Raw genomic sequence first — 21,972 nt, 5'->3', positions numbered from 1 at the left:
GGGGGTCATTAGCACCTAGAGGCTCCGTCTACCTTCATAAACAGCCGCCGCCCAGCGCGTCCCTCCAGCCCGCCCATCTCCTGCTGAATGCGATCCTCCGTGTGACGCAGCGGACGAATTCTCGCGCATGCGCCCTGTGCGCGGCTGTATTCAGCGCATGCGCAGTGAATGTCTGACCGCTTCCCTGCTCAGACATCTCCACTACGCCTGTTCCTTGGAGCACTATGACGTCATCGGCGCAGGCGCAGTGGAGATGTCTGAGCAGGGAAGCGGTCAGACATTCACTGCACATGCGCCGAATACAGCCGCGCACGGCGCATGCGCGAGAATTCGTCCGCTGCGTCACACGGAGGATCGCATTCAGCAGGAGATGGGCGGGCTGGAGGGACGCGCTGGGCGGCGGCTGTTTATGAAGGTAGACGGAGCCTCTAGGTGCTAATGACGCCCACATAGCACCTAGAGGCTCATTAGCATATTTATAAAAGTTCATTTTTTAGCAAAACGGCTGCCCCAAAAGCTGTTATATTAGGATGGTTGGCCAGAGCAGACACTAGCGGATCGCTAGTGTCTGACAGCTAATTATGTCATACGAAGTGATAGAAACCCTCTAATGTTGCTGTAGGCCTCTTGGTAGCCTCCCAGACCAGTTTTCTTCTCATCTTTTCATCAATTTTGGAGGGACGTCCAGTTCTTGGTAATGTCACTGTTGTGCCATATTTTCTCCACTTGATGATGACTGTCTTCACTGTGTTCCATGGTATATCTAATGCCTTGAAAATTCATTTGTACCCTTCTCCTGACTGATACCTTTTAAGGCCTCATGCACACGACCGTATTTTTTTGCGGTCCGCAAAACGGGGTTCCGTTTTTCCGTGATCCGGGACCGTTTTTTCGTCCGTGGGTCTTCCTTGATTTTTGGAGGATCCACGGACATGAAAAAAAAGTCTTTTTGGTGTCCGCCTGGCCGTGCGGAGCCAAACGGATCCGTCCTGAATTACAATGCAAGTCAATGGGGACGGATCCGTTTGACGTTGACACAATATGGTGCAATTTCAAACGGATCCGTCCCCCATTGACTTTCAATGTAAAGTCAGGAGTTAATATACCATCGGATCGGAGTTTTCTCCAATCCGATGGTATATTTTAACTTGAAGCGTCCCCATCACCATGGGAACGCCTCTATGTTAGAATATACCGTCGGATTTGAGTTACATCGTGAAACTCAAATCCGACAGTATATTCTAACACAGAGGCGTTCCCATGGTGATGGGTACGCTTCAGGTTAGAATATACTAACAGAACGGTGTACATGACTGCCCCCTGCTGCCTGGCAGGTGCTGCCAGGCAGCAGGGGGCAGCCCCCCCCCCCCTGTAGTTACCACATTGGTGGCCACTGTGGCCGGCCCCCCCTCCCTCCCCTGTAGTTAACTCATTGGTGGCCAGTGCGGCCGCCCCCCCCCCTCCCCTGTAGTTAACTCATTGGTGTCCAGTGGGCCCCCCCCCTCCCCTATAGTTAACTCATTGGTGGCCAGTGTGGCCGGCCCCCCTCCCTCCCCTGTAGTTAACTCGTTGGTGGCCAGTGGGCCCCCCCCTCCCTCCCCCTCCTAATTAAAATCTCCCCCCTATCATTGGTGGCAGCCGAGTGTACCGATCGGAGTCCCAGTTTAATCGCTGGGGCTCCGATCGGTAACCATGGCAACCAGGACGCTACTGCAGTCCCGGTTGCCATGGTTACTTAGCAATTTGTAGAACCATTATACTTACCTGCGAGCTGCGATGGTCTGCGTCCGGTCGGGAGCTCCTCCTACTGGTAAGTGACAGGTCCGGCCGGGAGCTCCTCCTACTGGTAAGTGACATGACCTGTCTTCGGATCCGTCTGTATAAAAACTAACCTACGGCCACGGATCACGGACACGGATGCCAATCTTGTGTGCATCCGTGTTCTTTCACGGACCCAATGACTTGAATGGGTCCGTGAACCGTTGGCCGTGAAAAAAATAGGACAGGTCATATTTTTTTCACGGCCAGGAAACACGGATCACGGATGCGGCTGCAAAACGGTGCATTTTCAGATTTTTCCACGGACCCATTGAAAGTCAATGGGTCCGCGAAAAAAAACGGCACAACGGCCACGGGTGCACACAACGGTCGTGTGCATGAGGCCTAACAATGAGATCCCTCTGATGCTTTGGAAGCTATCTGTGGACCATGGCTTTTGCTGTGGGATGTGACTAAGACAATTTCAGGAAAGACCAACTAGAGCAGCTGAACTTTATTTGGGGTTAATCAGAGGCACTTTAAATGATGGCAGGTGTATGCTGACTCCTATTTAACAAGATTTTGAATGTGATTGCTTAATTCTGAACACAGCTACATCCACAGTTATAAGAGGGTATGCACACTTATGCAACCACATTATTTTAGTTTTCTTCCCTCCACCTAAAAGATTTTAATTTTGTTTTTCAATTGAGTGGTACAGTTTATAGGTCACATTAAAGGTGCAAAAAGTTCTGAAATTATTTATCTTTGTCACATTTTTTTACATCACAGAAACCTGACATTAACAAGTTACTTTTACTACAGCTAATTTTACTACAGCAAATGGCAAATTTTTTATTTTTTTTTGCATTTCCTCCCCACAAAATTGAATAAAAGTACCACTGAAAAACAAGGCTATATCAACAGGAAAAAAAAAGTGTTGGCACTGCTTGGAATGCAATATTGAAAAACAAAAAAAATATTTTGTTATTAAAGAGGTATTTCAGCTTTAGGCCTCCTTCACACGAACAATACAGATTGTGTTAGGATGTTTTGCATTCAGTGTTTTAGTTTTTTCTACGAGGGTGCAATCAGTTTTTGATGCATTTTTACGTGAATGAAAAAAACCTGAAGAATAACCTCTCCCAGCAACCATCAATGAAAAATTCATCCATTGCATCCATTTTTCACACAAGCTCCATTTACTTCTATGGAACAAGAGCTGCATGAAAAACACAGAATATAGAATATGATGTGTTTTTTTCTAATCTTTGAAATTATACATGAGAAACGACACTCAAGTACACAGCCAAATAAAATGAATGGGGCAGGATTTAGTGAGGGTGCTATGTGTTTGATTCACACATCGCAACTGGACGGGAATCTTTCTTGTGTGAAAGAGGCCTTAGACAACTTTTTAAATTTATCCAGTATTGCATTTGCACTGTACTTAAACTGAGAAATCCATTCACCTGCTCCTCACTGCTTTAGTGTAGAGGCTCCTCTCAGGGATGCTTCAGGTTTCAGGCCTGTACACATCCACACAGTATCAAGTGCACTGCTGCAGTCATTCACTGGCTTCAGTGGTGACATGTCCACAGGCAGCATGTCACCGCTGGGTCATCTGCATTTGGGGATATTGAGGCCAGTGAATAGCTGTCTGAATATGTACAGGTCTGATGATAGGAAGCATCACTGAGAGAAGCCTCTGTTTTGGAACTGTTTGATGGGGAGCAGGTGAATGGACTTCATTGTGTAGGTACAGAGCAGTACTCGCCAAATGTAAAAAGTTGTCTAAAGCTGGAATAATGCTGGTCAATGGGACAGAGTTGATGGAGCTGTCTGCTTGCAGAGCCAGAGCTATTGTCAAACAGCTGATCAGCAGGGATGCTGATCATCCCCTTTAAGGCCCAAAGATGCCTGTTCATTAAGGAGTTAAAGTAGCACTTTACAAATTATTGACTGGTTGTTAATAAATGCTATGAGAGAGGAAACATTACTACTGAACATGTACTGGTGAATATTTGTGCTAATACATTTTTAAGGAAAAATATGGGGAATTGGGTCAGCACAACCTGTATGTGGTGCACATCACTATGGGGAAATACATATACAACGAAAAATACAAATGTGATAGCACTCTACATCCAGCAATTTGCCTCAATGCTGGATGAGGCATTGGTGTACATTTTGGCCAAAGCGTAGTAAGCCACTCACCACGTCAAGGTTGCCTCTATTTGAGTGGTCCCTAACACTAGTTCCTACCTGTTTATGGGCCATGACAGCCACACAAAATCCAGGGAATGCAGGTCAGCATGCAAGCCAAGTACACTTTGCTTGTAACCCCGTCCGGTGCCATTACAGCTTTCATCGGATACAGGGATGCAAGTACCAACATGCACGCTGAGCCCACCATATACTTCTCCTGGAGCCAAATGGCCACTGATAGGTTCCATATAAGTAGACTCAGTTTTATACTGACTTTAAAACCAGCCTCCAGGACAGATTGACTGGTCAGGTGGGCAATGACTCCAAGGAGATCGCCACGCCTCCAATATATACTACAAAGAAAAGTTAGGGACCACTCAAATAGAGGCAACCTTGACGTGGTGAGTGGCTTACTACGCTTTGGCCAAAATGTACACCAATGCCTCATCCAGCATGGAGGCAAATTGCTGGATGTAGAGTGCTATCACATTTGTATTTTTCCTAATACATTTTTACTTTAACTGTTTTGAATTTTTTGGTAGCAAATCATTTAAAGTTTTCACAAATTTACATTGTTTCTACATATATATATTTTAAAGAAGAATAATTTATAAAATAGAACTTACCCATTATTCCAGTTAGGTAAACTCCATACAGTGAAAGACCTGTTGTGGCAGCATTCCACACTGTTCCAATAACTGCATACAGAAGAATGGTACCCAGATTTCCAAAGAACAGCCTATTTGGCATGAAGTACCCAGCGTCCAATACAATGGGTGGCAATAAGTAAAAGAAGAACACTGTTGGTGTTAAGGTGAAGGAAGCAATGTGATCTGCAGCCCATACTATACCACCCAGCAGCAGACCAAGTACAATCAGAAGACAGCTCTCTGGCACCACAGTGGTCACTTTGTGGGATATGTGGAATACTGTAAAGAGAAAAATAATAGTACTTTTGTAATATATCAATCAGTTCATTGTCCTTTAATCAGATTGAATAAATGTGTTAAATTAAAATGTAGCTTTTGATAATTGTATTTTCCAAAACAATGATACTGGGATGATGCTGTTTTAATGATGCAATTTATTATTTGGTACAATTATATTTTTATCATTTCGTTCTTCATTTTCTTAGTTTTTCATCCTTCATACCCAGTATTGCCCAGTCTTTGTGAACAGAAGGACCTCAGTTCCACGCTGCATTCTATGTATCGCTGTAACCAGCATCAGAACGTACCCCTGACGATGTGCATCCCAAGATACATCAGTTAAAACCCCTCCTATATAACTTCCAGTTACAGAATATTCTAAAATATTTCATATCGACAATTTGTTGGTATGATGAATTTTATTTTCTAACCATGATTTGTATATTTACATATATTTTTTCATGTTTTGCATATTTCATACTGTTAAGTATTGTGAGTTTATGGCTCAGTCTGACTTTTATAATTGAGGAGTGTTAAATCAATATATTGAAAAACATGGAAAATCCAGTCCATTGCTTATTTGTTATTTATCACTATAGATTGAGATCAGCCATATGTTCTATATGCTCCCACATAGAGCGCATCATTATTTCCTTGAGCACAACTACATGCTGCAAGTTTAACAGGCAGAATCATTTCAACATTGACAATATTATATATAATATAATATATTATTATGACAGAAAAAAACAGAACCATTATTTGTGTCCATAGAAATGTATTAGAATGGAGCAAATAGAATGCCTCTTAAAGGGTTCCATTTTGCATTCCTTCCTAAAATTCCATTATAACACTGTTATAATGGAACAGTATAAAGGAATTACTAACGCTTATGTGAACCCTCCCTAAGTGGTAAGAATCGTATCAACACCAAACTCTTCGTTAGCTCATTAGCTTTACTGATGAGCGGAATATTCATAAATTTGATTTTGCTGCTTCGCTGAATTTTATGAAGGAATCTGCTTTGTGACGATTTACTTAATCACAAAGCGCTTTTCTTTGTAAGTAGTGGTTGCAATCATACGTCACCACACACAGTATTTCAGACAAGATCTTCAAGCAAGATGGCGGCTGTCGGCCCATCGCAAGTAAATGGATCAGGTATTATTTTTTTTGTTTTTTATACTATTTTAGTTAAAATGGTTTTGCTACTGTGAAGCACGAGGAAATTCGGTTTCACGCCAAATCAAATTTATCCTGAAATTTGGATTTAAGTCCACTTTGTGGACTTCGATTTGCTCATCACTAATTTTCTTCTTTAACTTACCACTAGGGATGAGCGAATCGACTTCAGATGAAACATCTGAAGTCGATTCTCATAAAAATTTGTTAGAATACTGTACGGAGCGAGCGCTCTGTACGGTATTAGAATGTATTGGCTCCTATGAGCCGAAGTTATTACTTTGTGAAGTCTCACGAGACTTCAGGTAATAACATCAAAAATGTATTTCTACTGTAAAAAAACACTTGGAACCGAAACAGAGTTCGGTAAAAGGTTTTTAACAGTAGAAATTTATTTCAAAAGTTATTACCTGAAGTCTCGCAAGACTTTATGAATTAATAACTTCAGCTCATAGGAGCCAATACATTTTAATACTGTACGGAGCGCTTGCTCCGTGCAGTAGTCTAAAAGTTTTATGCACTCATCCCTACTTACCACATACAGTACAGACCAAAAGTTTGGACACACCTTCTCATTCAAAGAGTTTTCTTTATTTTCATGACTATGAAAATTGTAGATTCACACTGAAGGCATCAAAACTATGAATCAACACATGTGGAATTATATACATAACAAACAAGTGTGAAACAACTGAAAATATGTCATATTCTAGGTTCTTCAAAGTAGCCACCTTTTGCTTTGATTACTGCTTTGCACACTCTTGGCATTCTCTTGATGAGCTTCAAGAGGTAGTCCCCTGAAATGGTTTTCACTTCACAGGTGTGCCCTGTCAGGTTTAATAAGTGGGATTCCTTGCCTTATAAATGGGGTTGGGACCATCAGTTGCGTTGAGGAGAAGTCAGGTGGATACATAGCTGATAGTCCTACTAAATAGACTGTTAGAATTTGTATTATGGCAAGAAAAAAGCAGCTAAGTAAAGAAAAACGAGTGCCCATCATTACTTTAAGAAATGAAGGTCAGTCATCAGCCGAAAAATTGGGAAAACTTTGAAAGTAAGGGCTATTTGACCATGAAGGAGAGTGATGGGGTGCTGCGCCAGATGACCTGGCCTCCACAGTCACCGGACCTGAACCCAATCGAGATGGTTTGGGGTGAGCTGGACCGCAGAGTGAAGGCAAAAGGGCCAACAAGTGCTAAGCATCTCTGGGAACTCCTTCAAGACTATTGGAAGACCATTTCAGGGGACTACCTCTTGAAGCTCATCAGGAGAATGCCAAGAGTGTGCAAAGCAGTAATCAAAGCAAAAGGTGGCTACTTTGAAGAACCTAGAATATGACATATTTTCAGTTGTTTCACACTTGTTTGTTATGTATATAATTCCACATGTGTTAATTCATAGTTTTGATGCCTTCATAGTCATGAAAATAAAGAAAACTCTTTGAATGAGAAGGTGTGTCCAAACTTTTGGTCTGTACTGTATGTATATTATATGGAATATTGCTCATGATACCAATTGTGCCTATCACAGTGAATTCATCGATGGATGTGTAATAAGGACATTACATTTAAATATCAGTATCAATACACTGAATTACTTATTGGCTTATTGATTCATTATTCATCAATCTATACTCCATGTCGGACTGGGGTACCTAGGGCCCACCTGTAAAATTTATTATGGGGGACCACCATACGGATACATTCAAATGTAATAAATAATCTAACATGTTTTTTATATGCTCAAAAAATTTTTTTAGATGCACATTGGCTTGTTTAGGTGCTGTACATTAAATATATGTATGTAGTGCAGTAAGTCTAATGTGTTATACAGTACAGACCAAAAGTTTGGACATACCTCATTCAAAGAGTTTTCTTTATTTTCATGACTATGAAGGCATTAAAACTATGAATTAACACATGTGGAATTATATACATAACAAACAAGTGTGAAACAACTGAAAATATGTCATATTCTAGGTTCTTCAAAGTAGCCACCTTTTGCTTTGATTACTGCTTTGCACACTCTTGGCATTCTCTTGATGAGCTTCAAGAGGTAGTCCCCTGAAATGGTTTTCACTTCACAGGTGTGCCCTGTCAGGTTTAATAAGTGGGATTTCTTGCCTTATAAATGGGGTTGGGACCATCAGTTGCGTTGAGGAGAAGTCAGGTGGATACATAGCTGATAGTCCTACTAAATAGACTGTTAGAATTTGTATTATGGCAAGAAAAAAGCAGCTAAGTAAAGAAAAACGAGTGGCCATCATTACTTTAAGAAATGAAGGTCAGTCATCAGCCGAAAAATTGGGAAAACTTTGAAAGTAAGGGCTATTTGACCATGAAGGAGAGTGATGGGGTGCTGCGCCAGATGACCTGGCCTCCACAGTCACCGGACCTGAACCCAATCGAGATGGTTTGGGGTGAGCTGGACCGCAGAGTGAAGGCAAAAGGGCCAACAAGTGCTAAGCATCTCTGGGAACTCCTTCAAGACTGTTGGAAGACCATTTCAGGGGACTACCTCTTGAAGCTCATCAAGAGAATGCCAAGAGTGTGCAAAGCAGTAATCAAAGCAAAAGGTGGCTACTTTGAAGAACCTAGAATATGACATTTTCAGTTGTTTCACACTGGTTTGTTATGTATATAATTCCACATGTGTTAATTCATAGTTTTGATGCCTTCATAGTCATGAAAATAAAGAAAACTCTTTGAATAAGAAGGTGTGTCCAAACTTTTGGTCTGTACTGTATGTGCCACTTGTGCAGGGGGTGGGAGACTAGGGGCCCACCTTGGTCATAGGCCCACCGGGGGATTACCCTGTATCCCTGTGAGCCAGTCCGAGCCTGTCTATACTGATGTACATTTGCAATTTATGTATATATTTTTTAAGTATTTTTAAGCATCTTGATATCTATTAATATGTTCTTAACTTATGTGTAAGTGCTGTTGCTAGTTTGGGTCCCATAGTGAGCAGCTATAAATCCAGATGGACCAAACAAGTGTTATCTTTCAATATATATGGTAACACACATGTTTATATTTTAATACATACTGTATGCACATGGGAAGGAAAATTACATCACCAGTACATACTAAATGGTAAAACACTGTGTACCACTGATATGGAAGAGTGTCAGGCAGCTGCTGCCAAGGCCAATAAGATAATGGGGTACTTCTGAATCGTACTATCTCGGCTGGTGAATGGGGAATGATCTGGAATAGGACGGCAATGACTTCCTCCTGCATCACTCATAGGGAAAACTCATACAAGGTGTTAATGTTTTGGTATCACACTCCACAGCTGCTGAGACATCTTAACTTCAATGTTTCAGATAGATGTTGGCGATGTGGTTCGGGATTTGGATCTCATATCCACATTTTTTGGGAATGCTCCCTGATACGCCCCTTCTAGTCTATAGTGCAAGACATTCTCTTCCAACTTCTCAACATTAGATTTCCATTAGACCCTTTTTTCTTTCTGTTGAACATGCCTCCTACTCCATTGAAACAGCACTTCCTAAGACTAACATTGCACATTTTGACAGCCGCCAAACGTCTGATTGCGAGCTTTTGGAAGAGATCTGTCTCACCTGTACAGCTTGATCTTATTGCTAGTATTAATGAGGTTAGAAAAATGAAGCATCTGGCAGCTATGCTGGCTAATCAGACTGATCGATTTGAGAAAGTATGGCAATTATGGGATGAGTTTTTTGACTCACACGCTTAAGCATCAATAGTAACAGTCTCCTATCACTCCTTCCTTCCCCTCCTTTGCCTTGTCTTGTGGTGTCTTCCCCCTTTGTACGAGTTTACTGTTTATATGGCTCTTTAGTGACAAATTACAAGACAATAAAAAAAAAGATAATGGGGTACATCAAAAGGATGTATAGATGCATGTGATGACAACATAGTCCTGCCACTTTACAAATCACTAGTCAGACCACACATGGACTACTGTGTACAGTTCTGGTTCATAGTTTGGGGCTGCATGAGTGTTGCCGGCTGTGGAGAGCTATAGTTCATTGTGGGAACCATGAATGGCAACATGTACTGCGACATACTGAAGTAAAGCATAATCCCCTCCCTTCAGAAACTGGGCCGAAGGGAAGTATTCCAACATGATAATGACCCAAAACACATCACCATTGTCTTGTTAAAGAAACTGAGGGTAAAGGTGCTGGACTGGCCAAGCATGTTTCCAGACCTAAACCCTGTTTGAGCGTCTGTGGGGCATCCTCAAACGGATGGTGGATGTAAGACATATTCCTGTTTCGCGGTCCACTGGGGCTCCCAGGAATTCTCGTGGGGCTCGGCCTGCGAGGGACCCCATTGGAGTAGTGGGACAGGTTACGCATGTGCCTTCGGAATCTTCGGTTCCGACTCCTTTGCGGGCGGACGCGGTTCTGGCGTCTGTGCTGACGCGCCGCTTGAGCATCCGTGTGCACGCTTGAGAGGAGGTTCGCAAAGGGTTACGCGGCTGAATGTACGTGCATCTTATTTGCTACGCCAGTCGCTGACGGGGAATATACCTGTACATAAACTCTAGTAGATTAGAGGGCAGGCATGGGTTAAGTGATCAATGACCAGCCAAGGCCGCACAAGTCTCAGGGATTAGGATAATCATATGACCTATGAGGAATAGACACATGGCACTCTGTGATTGGTTAGCAGGTGTTTAAGAGGTGATCTCCCTGGCTGGTCAGTGCCCACTGTTGTTTTGACAACCCGGGTGTATGTTGCTGTTCACATTCTTCCAGGCTACCTGTGCATGACCTCTAACTTCCTCAATCCATCTCTAGAGACTGTCTGTGGGAAACTTTTATGCGGAACAGTTTGTCTCGTGTTGGACCTCGGATCGGACCCTGGAAATGTCTCATCCCTAGGTACTACGTTACATGGACTATTTCTGCGCATATGAACTTTGGCCTGGTCTGGCTGTCCCTTGTGGGTTTTCCTGCACAAGTTATTATTTGGATGGATTACCTGCATATAATTTCTGGTCTGGACTGTACTGCTGTCATTTAATAAATCCACCATTGTTTAAACTCTGTCTGGTTGTTTGGGGTTCTGCAACATTACAGTGGAGGAGCGCAAGTTCTCTATCATCCACCAGCTCTGTGATGTCATGGAGGAGTGGAAGAGGATTCCAGTGGCAACCTGGGAAGTTCTAGTGAACTCCATGCCCAAGAGAGTTAAGGCAGTTCTGGAAACTAATTGTGGCCACACAAATATTGACACTTTGGGCACATTTTGGCCATTTTCATTTTTGTTGCCAGCGGTTTAGACATTAACGGCTTTCTGTTTAGTTATTTTGCGGGCACACCAAACTTACATTGTTATACAAGCTATACACTGACTACTTTACATTGTGTCAGTGTCATATCTTCAGTGTTGTCCCATGAAAAGATATAAAATATTTACAAAAATGTGAGGGGTGTACTCACTTTTGTGAGTTACTGTTATACACACACACACTGCTTTGAAAAAGTATTCACACCCCTTGAACTTTTCTATATTTTTTCACATTACGCCAAAGAATTTAAATGTATTTTATTGGGATAGATCAACACAAAGTAGCATTACAGCTTTTATCGATAACACAAAGCTTTGTAGGAAACGTAAAACCTAGTGTGATTGTAAAATATTTAAGAAAGACCTAGATAAGCTGGCATCATGGGCAAGAATGTGACAGATGTATTTTTATGTTGATAAATGTAAAGTAATATAACTAGGCCACAGTAGTTGAATGGCTGCATACATATTTAGGCATGCACATGACCGTGTGTTGGCCATGCCCGTGCTGAGGGTGGCAAATTCCATCCGCAATGCACAGCACCGACCATGTGCCCACCGTCTGTGGACGCGGACCCATTCACTTGAATGGGGTCCTTAATCCACATCTGATGGTCCACACCGCAAAAAAGTAGTGCATACACTACTTTTTCGTGGTGCGGAGGCCCGAACAGAAAAACAGATGGAAGCACTCCGTAGTGTTCTGTAGGCTTCCGATCCGTGCCTTCTTTTTACACAGTATCTTCAAGATCAAATGACTGAATAGCAGGCCGCAATATGGGCATGGTGGCACACGGTTGTGTGCATTAGGCCTTAATGGAATAAAACTTAGGACAACAGAACAAGAAAAAATGACTTGGATATTCTGGTTACACATAATCTAAGAAGCAGTATTCAATGTCAGACAACAGTCTCAAAATCAAACAAGATTTTAGGGTGTATAAAAAACTGAGATTAAAAACCTGTGATCCCAATTTAATATTACCCCTTTTAAAAATTTCTTGAAAGTTCTCGAATATGGGATTCAGTTTTGGGCTCCACATGCTATACAGTGTATAGCAGAGCTAGAAATGGTTCAGTGGTGGTGACCAGAAGGTGGTGTGAAACTCTGGCACGCTGTTCTGGCAGACAAACGTAGAATCATCCGGACATAAACTGCAGTATGCCTGTCTGCTAGAACAGCGTACGGATCTCCGCTGGACCCCTCTATACTTTATATTTAAGGGCGTCGGCAGACATTCCATCTGCATCCAGCAGTGCTGGATCCTGGGTACTCCGAGAGGTTGTTCTCTGCCAGAACAGCCTACTGGAATTCACACTGTAGTTGTGAAGGTAGTCCTAGAGGTGGTCTTATTTGCATGTGTGGTCAATACAAAGAACTGGCACATGTTTTTTTTCATTCTAAGGGCTTCACAAAATACCATTTGTTTGTGTTGAGGAAAGGTGATTTAGACATCAACATAGGAAAGGATTCTTATAGTTACCATTCATAGTATGGAATGCCCTGCAGCATGAGGTAGCAATGTCAATATTTATAAACGGACCAGATGCTTAGGCATAGCAAATGGTATTGATGGCTACAATGAATATAACAATTAACAATTTTTCTGAGAAAGGCTGAACTTGATGGACTTCTGCCTTTTTTTTCAACCTATGTAATATAACCTCTAGGTGAGTCCCAAATATGTTCTAGTTATACAATTCTTAATACGGGTACATTGAGATACATAATCATAACTATGGATAAATGCAAATAAATAAGACTAATGTGAGTACATTATGCTTAACATATATCAGATGTTATGCAGTGGGTGTGGATCCACTGTGTTACTTGAACAGATACTCCCATCTAAGTGGCCCCCCTGGTATTCACCTGGACTTCGCTGCAGGGTAACCATCAGTCCAATACCTCTGGGAGCGGTCTGTGTTCAAGTAACTGATGATCCAATGGGATCAAGAGACACTGATGCAGAACACCAAGCGATCAGGCAGCTCAGGGTTAGTACAGAGATCAGGTAGAAGTCAGGATAGGCAGCAAAGAGTCATAATCCAGGAAACAGGCAGGTGTCGGTAACCGGGCAAACAAATATAAAGCAGCTCACCTTATCAGGAACTAGTGAACTGAAACCTATAGCTCAGGCACACTCCCACAGTGGAATATATCATAAATACCCCAATAGCTCAGGCCCACTCCCACAGTGGAATATGACAGAAATACCCTTGGGTTACCAGACATTGGCCAGGGAAGATTAGCGCACATGCCCATTAAGAGCCAGAGGGAGCCGTTGCATACGTTATAGGCAGCAAGAGGCTGTGCCAGCAGACAGCAGGTCTGCAGCATACAAGAGGAATAACACAGCTACTCTGGTGGCCGGGCCCACAGAGACTGAGAAGAAGACCTGCTGGGACACCGGACTGCTGGAGCAGGGGAACAGGGGTGTAGCGTGGCAGCTGTTCCCATCTGGGAGAGTGGGACAGTGGCGGGCACAGGCTGTAACATAAGATGCTTCTTAGTAGAAGTTTGTCCTGGACATGGAAAGGCCTTAGCACAGAGATCACCTGACTCAGTTTTGATTATCTACAAAGATACAATGCAGAAGCAAGGTTAGGTCAAAGAGAAATAAACTAGCTCAGAAGGATAAGATACTAGCCTATCATATGTCATCAGAGTGGTCTGATTGCCATGTAGATCTGACATAGTTTTACACAGCCTGGGAATGAAAAGCAGCCCTGGCATGCAATCTGACCACAAGCCCTGGTACAAAGGGTCTCACTTACCCTTCACACTGCGCTGTCACACCTGGAGCAGAGAGACAACTATGTGCGGATGCTGTTCATTGATTACAGCTCGGCCTTTAACACCATCCCTCCCAACAAGTTGGCAACGAAACTGAACAACTTGGGTCTCAGCTCAAACCTGTGCAACTGGATACTGGATTTTCTTACAAAAAGACCACAAGTCGTACGCATGGGCAAGCACTTCTCTTCATCCTTAACACTAAACACTGGGGTACCGCAAGGCTGTATGTTGAGCCCTCTCCTTTACTCCCTCTTCAAAAATGACTGTAAACCTATTCACAATACCAATACAATTATAAAATTTGCAGATGACACGACCGTGATAGGCCTGATCTCCAACAATGATGAAACAGCCTATAGGAAAGAGGTTGAGAACCTAGAGAGATGGAGTAAGAACAACAACCTCATACTCAATACCAAGAAAACAAAGAAGCTAAGAAAAGGAGTGCCACATGGTTTTTGGAAGGCAGATTTGGCTGGACTGGTTTTTAAACACCATGTCCCATTTGAAGCCCCCCTGATGCAACCTACAATAGAAACTCTCAAAAAGTGACTATTTTGGGGTGCATATGAATTTTTGATCGCTTGGTATTACACTTTTTTGGCACACTTTTCAGGTGGGGGGTTAGGTCATGTGATATTTTTATAGAGATGGTTGTTACGGATGTGGCAATACCCAATATGTCTCCTTTTAAATTTATTTCACGTTAACACAATAAAAATATTTTTGAAACAAAAAAAATCATATTTTTTATTTTTTGTCCAATTGTCTTATGTAGGGGCTCATTTTTTGGAGGATGAGATGACAGTTTGATTGGTACTATTTTGGGGGCATACACCTTTTTGATTCCTTGGTGTTGCACTTTTGTGATATAATGTGACCAAAAAAACTGCTTTTTTGGCACTGTTTTTATTTTTATTTTTTACGGTGTTTAACCACCTCCGGACCGCTGTACGCAGATTCGCGTTCCGGAGGTGGCAGCCCTGCGCTCAGCGACGCATATACGCGTCATCTCGCGTGAGCCGGGATTTCCTGTGAACGCGCGCACACAGGCGCGCGCGCTCACAGGAACGGAAGGTAAGAGAGTTGATCTCCAGCCTGCCAGCGGCGATCGTTCGCTGGCAGGCTGGAGATGTGTTTTTTTTAACCCCTAACAGGTATATTAGACGCTGTTTTGATAACAGCGTCTAATATACCTGCTACCTGGTCCTCTGGTGGTCCCCTTTGTTTGGATCGACCACCAGAGGACACAGGTAGCTCAGTAAAGTCCCACCAAGCACCACTACACTACACTACACCCCCCCCGTCACTTATTAACCCCTTATTAGCCCCTGATCACCCCATATAGACTCCCTGATCACCCCCCTGTCATTGATTACACCCCTGTCATTGATCAACCCCCTGTAAAGCTCCATTCAGATGTCCGCATGATTTTTACGGATGCACTGATAGATGGATCGGATCCGCAAAACGCATCCGGACGTCTGAATGAAGCCTTACAGGGGCATGATCAATGACTGTGGTTATCACCCCATATAGACTCCCTGATCACCCCCCTGTCATTGATTACACCCCTGTCATTGATCACCCCCCTGTCATTGATCAACCCCCTGTAAAGCTCCATTCAGATGTCCGCATGATTTTTACGGATGCACTGATAGATGGATCGGATCCGCAAAACGCATCCGGACGTCTGAATGAAGCCTTACAGGGGCATGATCAATGACTGTGGTTATCACCCCATATAGACTCCCTGATCACCCCCCTGTCATTGATTACACCCCTGTCATTGATCAACCCCCTGTCATTGATTACCCCCCTGTAAAGCTCCATTCAGATGTCCGCATGATTTTTACGGATCCACTGATAGATGGATCGGATCCGCAAAACGCATCCGGACGTCTGAATGAAGCCTTACAGGGGCATGATCAATGACTGTGGTTATCACCCCATATAGACTCCCTGATCACCCCCCTGTCATTGATTACACCCCTGTCATTGATCACCCCCCTGTCATTGATTACCCCCCTGTAAAGCTCCATTCAGATGTCCGCATGATTTTTACGGATCCACTGATAGATGGATCGGATCCGCAAAACGCATCCGGACGTCTGAATGAAGCCTTACAGGGGCGTGATCAATGACTGTGGTTATCACCCCATATAGACTCCCTGATCACACCCCTGTCATTGATCAACCCCCTGTAAAGCTCCATTCAGATGTCCGCATGATTTTTACGGATGCACTGATAGATGGATCGGATCCGCAAAACGCATCCGGACGTCTGAATGAAGCCTTACAGGGGCATGATCAATGACTGTGGTTATCACCCCATATAGACTCCCTGATCACCCCCCTGTCATTGATTACACCCCTGTCATTGATCAACCCCCTGTAAAGCTCCATTCAGATGTCCGCATGATTTTTACGGATGCACTGATAGATGGATCGGATCCGCAAAACGCATCCGGACGTCTGAATGAAGCCTTACAGGGGCGTGATCAATGACTGTGGTTATCACCCCATATAGACTCCCTGATCACCCCCCTGTCATTGATCACCCCCCCTGTCATTGATTACCCCCCTGTAAAGCTCCATTCAGATGTCCGCATGATTTTTACGGATGCACTGATAGATGGATCGGATCCGCAAAACGCATACGGACGTCTGAATGAAGCCTTACAGGGGCGTGATCAATGACTGTGGTTATCACCCCATATAGACTCCCTGATCACCCCCCTGTCATTGATTACACCCCTGTCATTGATCAACCCCCTGTAAAGCTCCATTCAGATGTCCGCATGATTTTTACGGATGCACTGATAGATGGATCGGATCCGCAAAACGCATCCGGACGTCTGAATGAAGCCTTACAGGGGCATGATCAATGACTGTGGTTATCACCCCATATAGACTCCCTGATCACCCCCCTGTCATTGATCACTCCCCCTGTCATTGATCACTCCCCCTGTCATTGATCACCCCCCTGTCATTGATCACTCCCCCTGTCATTGATCACCCCCCTGTCATTGATCACCCCTCTGTAAGGCTCCATTCAGACATTTTTTTGGCCCAAGTTAGCGGAATTTTTTTTTTTTTTTCTTACAAAGTCTCATATTCCACTAACTTGTGTCAAAAAATAAAATCTCACATGAACTCACCATACCCCTCACGGAATCCAAATGCGTAAAATTTTTTAGACATTTATATTCCAGACTTCTTCTCACGCTTTAGGGCCCCTAGAATGCCAGGGCAGTATAAATACCCCACATGTGACCCCATTTCGGAAAGAAGACACCCCCAGGTATTCCGTGAGGGGCATATTGAGTCCATGAAAGATTGAAATTTTTGTCCCAAGTTAGCGGAACGGGAGACTTTGTGAGAAAAAAAATAAAAAATATCAATTTCCGCTAACTTGTGCCAAAAAAAAAAAATTTCTATGAACTCGCCATGCCCCTCATTGAATACCTTGGGGTGTCTTCTTTCCAAAATGGGGTCACATGTGGGGTATTTATACTGCCCTGGCATTCTAGGGGCCCCAAAGCGTGAGAAGAAGTCTGGTATCCAAATGTCTAAAAATGCCCTCCTAAAATGAATTTGGGCCCCTTTGCGCATCTAGGCTGCAAAAAAGTGTCACACATGTGGTATCGCCGTACTCAGGAGAAGTTGGGGAATGTGTTTTGGGGTGTCATTTTACATATACCCATGCTGGGTGAGAGAAATATCTTGGTCAAATGCCAACTTTGTATAAAAAAATGGGAAAAGTTGTCTTTTGCCAAGATATTTCTCTCACCCAGCATGGGTATATGTAAAAAGACACCCCAAAACACATTCCCCAACGTCTCCTGAATACGGCGATACCACATGTGTGACACTTTTTTGCAGCCTAGGTGGGCAAAGGGGCCCACATTCCAAAGAGCACCTTTCGGATTTCACTGGTCATTTACCTACTTACCACACATTAGGGACCCTGGAAAATGCCAGGGCAGTATAACTACCCCACAAGTGACCCCATTTTGGAAAGAAGACACCCCAAGGTATTCCGTGAGGGGCATGGCGAGTTCCTAGAATTTTTTGTCACAAGTTAGTGGAAAATGATGATTTTTTTTTTTTTTTTTTTTTCATACAAAGTCTCATATTCCACTAACTTGTGACAAAAAATAAAAACTTCCATGAACTCACTATGCCCATCAGCGAATACCTTGGGGTCTCTTCTTTCCAAAATGGGGTCACTTATGGGGTAGTTATACTGCCCTGGCATTCTAGGGGCCCAAATGTGTGGTAAGGAGTTTGAAATCAAATTCTGTAAAAAATGACGAGTGAAATCCGAAAGGTGCTCTTTGGAATATGGGCCCCTTTGCCCACCTAGGCTGCAAAAAAAGTGTCACACATCTGGTATCTCCGTATTCAGTAGAAGTTGGTGAATGTGTTTTGGGGTGTCATTTTACATATACCCATGCTGGGTGAGAGAAATATCTTGGCAAAAGACAACTTTTCCCTTTTTTTTATACAAAGTTGGCATTTGACCAAGATATTTATCTCACCCAGCATGGGTATATGTAAAATGACACCTCAAAACACATTCCCCAACTTCTCCTGAGTACGGAGATACCAGATGTGTGACACTTTTTTGCAGCCTAGGTGGGCAAAGGGGCCCATATTCCAAAGAGCACCTTTCGGATTTCACTCGTCATTTTTTACAGAATTTGATTTCAAACTCCTTACCACACATTTGGGTTCCTAGAATGCCAGGGCAGTATAACTACCCCACAAGTGACCCCATTTTGGAAAGAAGAGACCCCAAGGTATTCGCTGATGGGCATAGTGAGTTCATGGAAGTTTTTATTTTTTGTCACAAGTTAGTGGAATATGAGACTTTGTATGAAAAAAAAAAAAATCATCATTTTCCACTAACTTGTGACAAAAAATAAAAAATTCTAGGAACTCGCCATGCCCCTCACGGAATACCTTGGGGTGTCTTCTTTCCAAAATGGGGTCACTTGTGGGGTAGTTATACTGCCCTGGCATTCTAGGGGCCCAAATGTGTGGTAAGGAGTTTGAAATCAAATTCTGTAAAAAATGACCTGTGAAATCCGAAAGGTGCTCTTTGGAATATGGGCCCCTTTGCCCACCTAGGCTGCAAAAAAGTGTCACACATCTGGTATCTCCGTACTCAGGAGAAGGTGGGGAATGTGTTTTGGGGTGTCTTTTTACATATACCCATGCTGGGTGAGATAAATATCTTGGTCAAATGCCAACTTTGTATAAAAAAATGGGAAAAGTTGTCTTTTGCCAAGATATTTCTCTCACCCAGCATGGGTATATGTAAAATGACACCCCAAAACACATTCCCCACCTTCTCCTGAGTACGGAGATACCAGATGTGTGACACTTTTTTGCAGCCTAGGTGGGCAAAGGGGCCCATATTCCAAAGAGCACCTTTCGGATTTCACAGGTCATTTTTTTACAGAATTTGATTTCAAACTCCTTACCACACATTTGGGCCCCTAGAATGCCAGGGCAGTATAACTACCCCACAAGTGACCCCATTTTGGAAAGAAGAGACCCCAAGGTATTTCGTGATGGGCATAGTGAGTTCATAGAACTTTTTATTTTTTGTCACAAGTTAGTGGAATATGAGACTTTGTAAGAAAAAAATAAAATAAAAATCATCATTTTCCGCTAACTTGTGACAAAAAATAAAAAGTTCTATGAACTCACTATGCCCATCAGCAAATACCTTAGGGTGTGTACTTTCCGAAATGGGGTCATTTGTGGGGTGTTTGTACTGTCTGGGCATTGTAGAACCTCAGGAAACATGACAGGTGCTCAGAAAGTCAGAGCTGCTTCAAAAAGCGGAAATTCACATTTTTGTACCATAGTTTGTAAACGCTATAACTTTTACCCAAAGCATTTTTTTTTTACCCAAACATTTTTTTTTTATCAAAGACATGTAGAACAATAAATTTAGAGCAAAATTTATATATGGATCTCGTTTTTTTTGCAAAATTTTACAACTGAAAGTGAAAAATGTCATTTTTTTGCAAAACAATCGTTAAATTTCGATTAATAACAAAAAAAGTAAAAATGTCAGCAGCAATGAAATACCACCAAATGAAAGCTCTATTAGTGAGAAGAAAAGGAGGTAAAATTCATTTGGGTGGTAAGTTGCATGACCGAGCAATAAACGGTGAAAGTAGTGTAGGTCAGAAGTGTAAAAAGTGGCCTGGTCTTTCAGGGTGTTTAAGCACTGGGGGCTGAGGTGGTTAACTGACGGGGTAGATTATGTGATAGCCGGTCATTACGGATGCGGCGATCCCTAATATGGGTGCTATTTTTTTTATTATAAAATCAGGGGAAAGGGTCATTTTTCTTTTTGCTTGAAACTTGAAACTCAATTTTTTTTTAAATTAAAAGCACTTTTTTTTTCTTTTCTTTTTTTACTTTATTTCTGTCCCACTATAGGACTTCAACTTTTGGGGAACTCTTCCTCCGCAATGCATTACATCTGTATTGTAATGCATTGCTTGTTAGTATATTACACTAACCAGCAGAACAGATCCGTCTTTAAGATAGCCAAGATGGATCCATCATAAACACGATTAAAAGTCAATAGGGGACGGATCCGTTTTCTATTGTGTCAGAGAAAAGGGATCCGTCCCCATTGATTTACATTGTGTATCCTGACGGATCCATCTTGCTCTGCCCCACATCGCGGACAGAAAAACGTTGCGTGCTTTCCTGACCAAGCGTTTTTCTTCTTTTTTCCATCAACGCGTTTCAAGAGCTATAACTTTTTTTTTTTCTGTCTATATAGCTTTATGAGGGCTTGTTTTTAGCGGGACAAGTTGTAGTTTTTAATGGCGCCATTTTGGGGTACACATAGGTTTCTGATTAACTTTTATTAACTCTTTCTGGGAGGGAGATGGGAAAAACAGCAATACTACCACTGCGTTTTTACATAATAAATTTTATGGTGTTAATTTTTTGGTATAAATAACATAAGATCTTTATTCTCTGGGTCAGTACGATTACAGGGATACCAAATACATATAGTTTTTCTTTACATTTTACAACTTTTTTGCAATAAAACCCCTTTTTTCTTTGACAACTGCTGCGGCTTCCTGCAGTCTGCAGACCGACAAGGAGGGCAGGGGTAAAGAGTGGGTGGAAGATGATGTGGAGGATGATGAGGTACTAGACCCCACATGGAATCAAGGTAATGTGAGTGACGTGTGCAGTTTGGAGGAAGAGGCGGTGGCCGCACAGAGTCACCAGCACAGCAAAAGAGGGAGCAGGGTGCAAAAACGTCTGTTACATTCTTGGGTGACATTTTACAATTTTTGCTGTGAATAAACCCCTGATCTGCATAGGTGACAGGGACCTAAATTTAGAAAAAATCGTCTGTTACATTCTCAGGTGACATTTTACTATTTTTGCCGTATACAAACCCCTGCTCTGCATAGGTGACAGGGAACTAATTTTTGTAAAATCGCCTGTTCAATTGGTGGATGACATGAACCCAGTTTTGCCGTGAATAAACCCCTGCTCTGCATAGTTGACAGGGACCGAAATTTTTTTAAATCGGCTGTTACATTGGTGGGTGACATTAACCCATTTTTGCCAATGAAAAACCCTGCTCTGCATAGGTGACAGGGACTTAAATTTGTAAAATTTGTCTTTAATTGGCCCTTTTATTCGATCCTTCCTCTTTAATAACTTGTCCCACATTTCCGCTCGATCAGATTTCAGCCATTGACCTCCCTTGGATGTGGTATCCCTTTCTCACGCTCCCTCTCCGGCATGG

General features: G+C 42.6%; 1 protein-coding gene across 2 annotated transcripts in view; it reads right to left on the bottom strand.

Annotated features, from left to right (window-relative positions):
• Positions 1-21,972, bottom strand: part of SLC9A3 (solute carrier family 9 member A3) — a 481,978-nt gene that overhangs the window by 372,701 nt on the left and 87,305 nt on the right. For both annotated transcript variants that reach the window (XM_040433112.1, XM_040433113.1), the window contains exon 2: positions 4,593-4,895. In XM_040433112.1, coding sequence (XP_040289046.1) covers positions 4,593-4,895 — 303 coding nt within the window. The remainder of the gene's footprint in view (positions 1-4,592; positions 4,896-21,972) is intronic.

Source organism: Bufo bufo, chromosome 5 (assembly GCF_905171765.1).
Source record: "Bufo bufo chromosome 5, aBufBuf1.1, whole genome shotgun sequence".
Classification (NCBI taxonomy): Eukaryota; Metazoa; Chordata; class Amphibia; order Anura; family Bufonidae; genus Bufo; species Bufo bufo.
The sequence above is the reverse complement of the archived record's forward strand: the minus strand, read 5'-3'. Positions and strand labels throughout refer to the sequence as shown.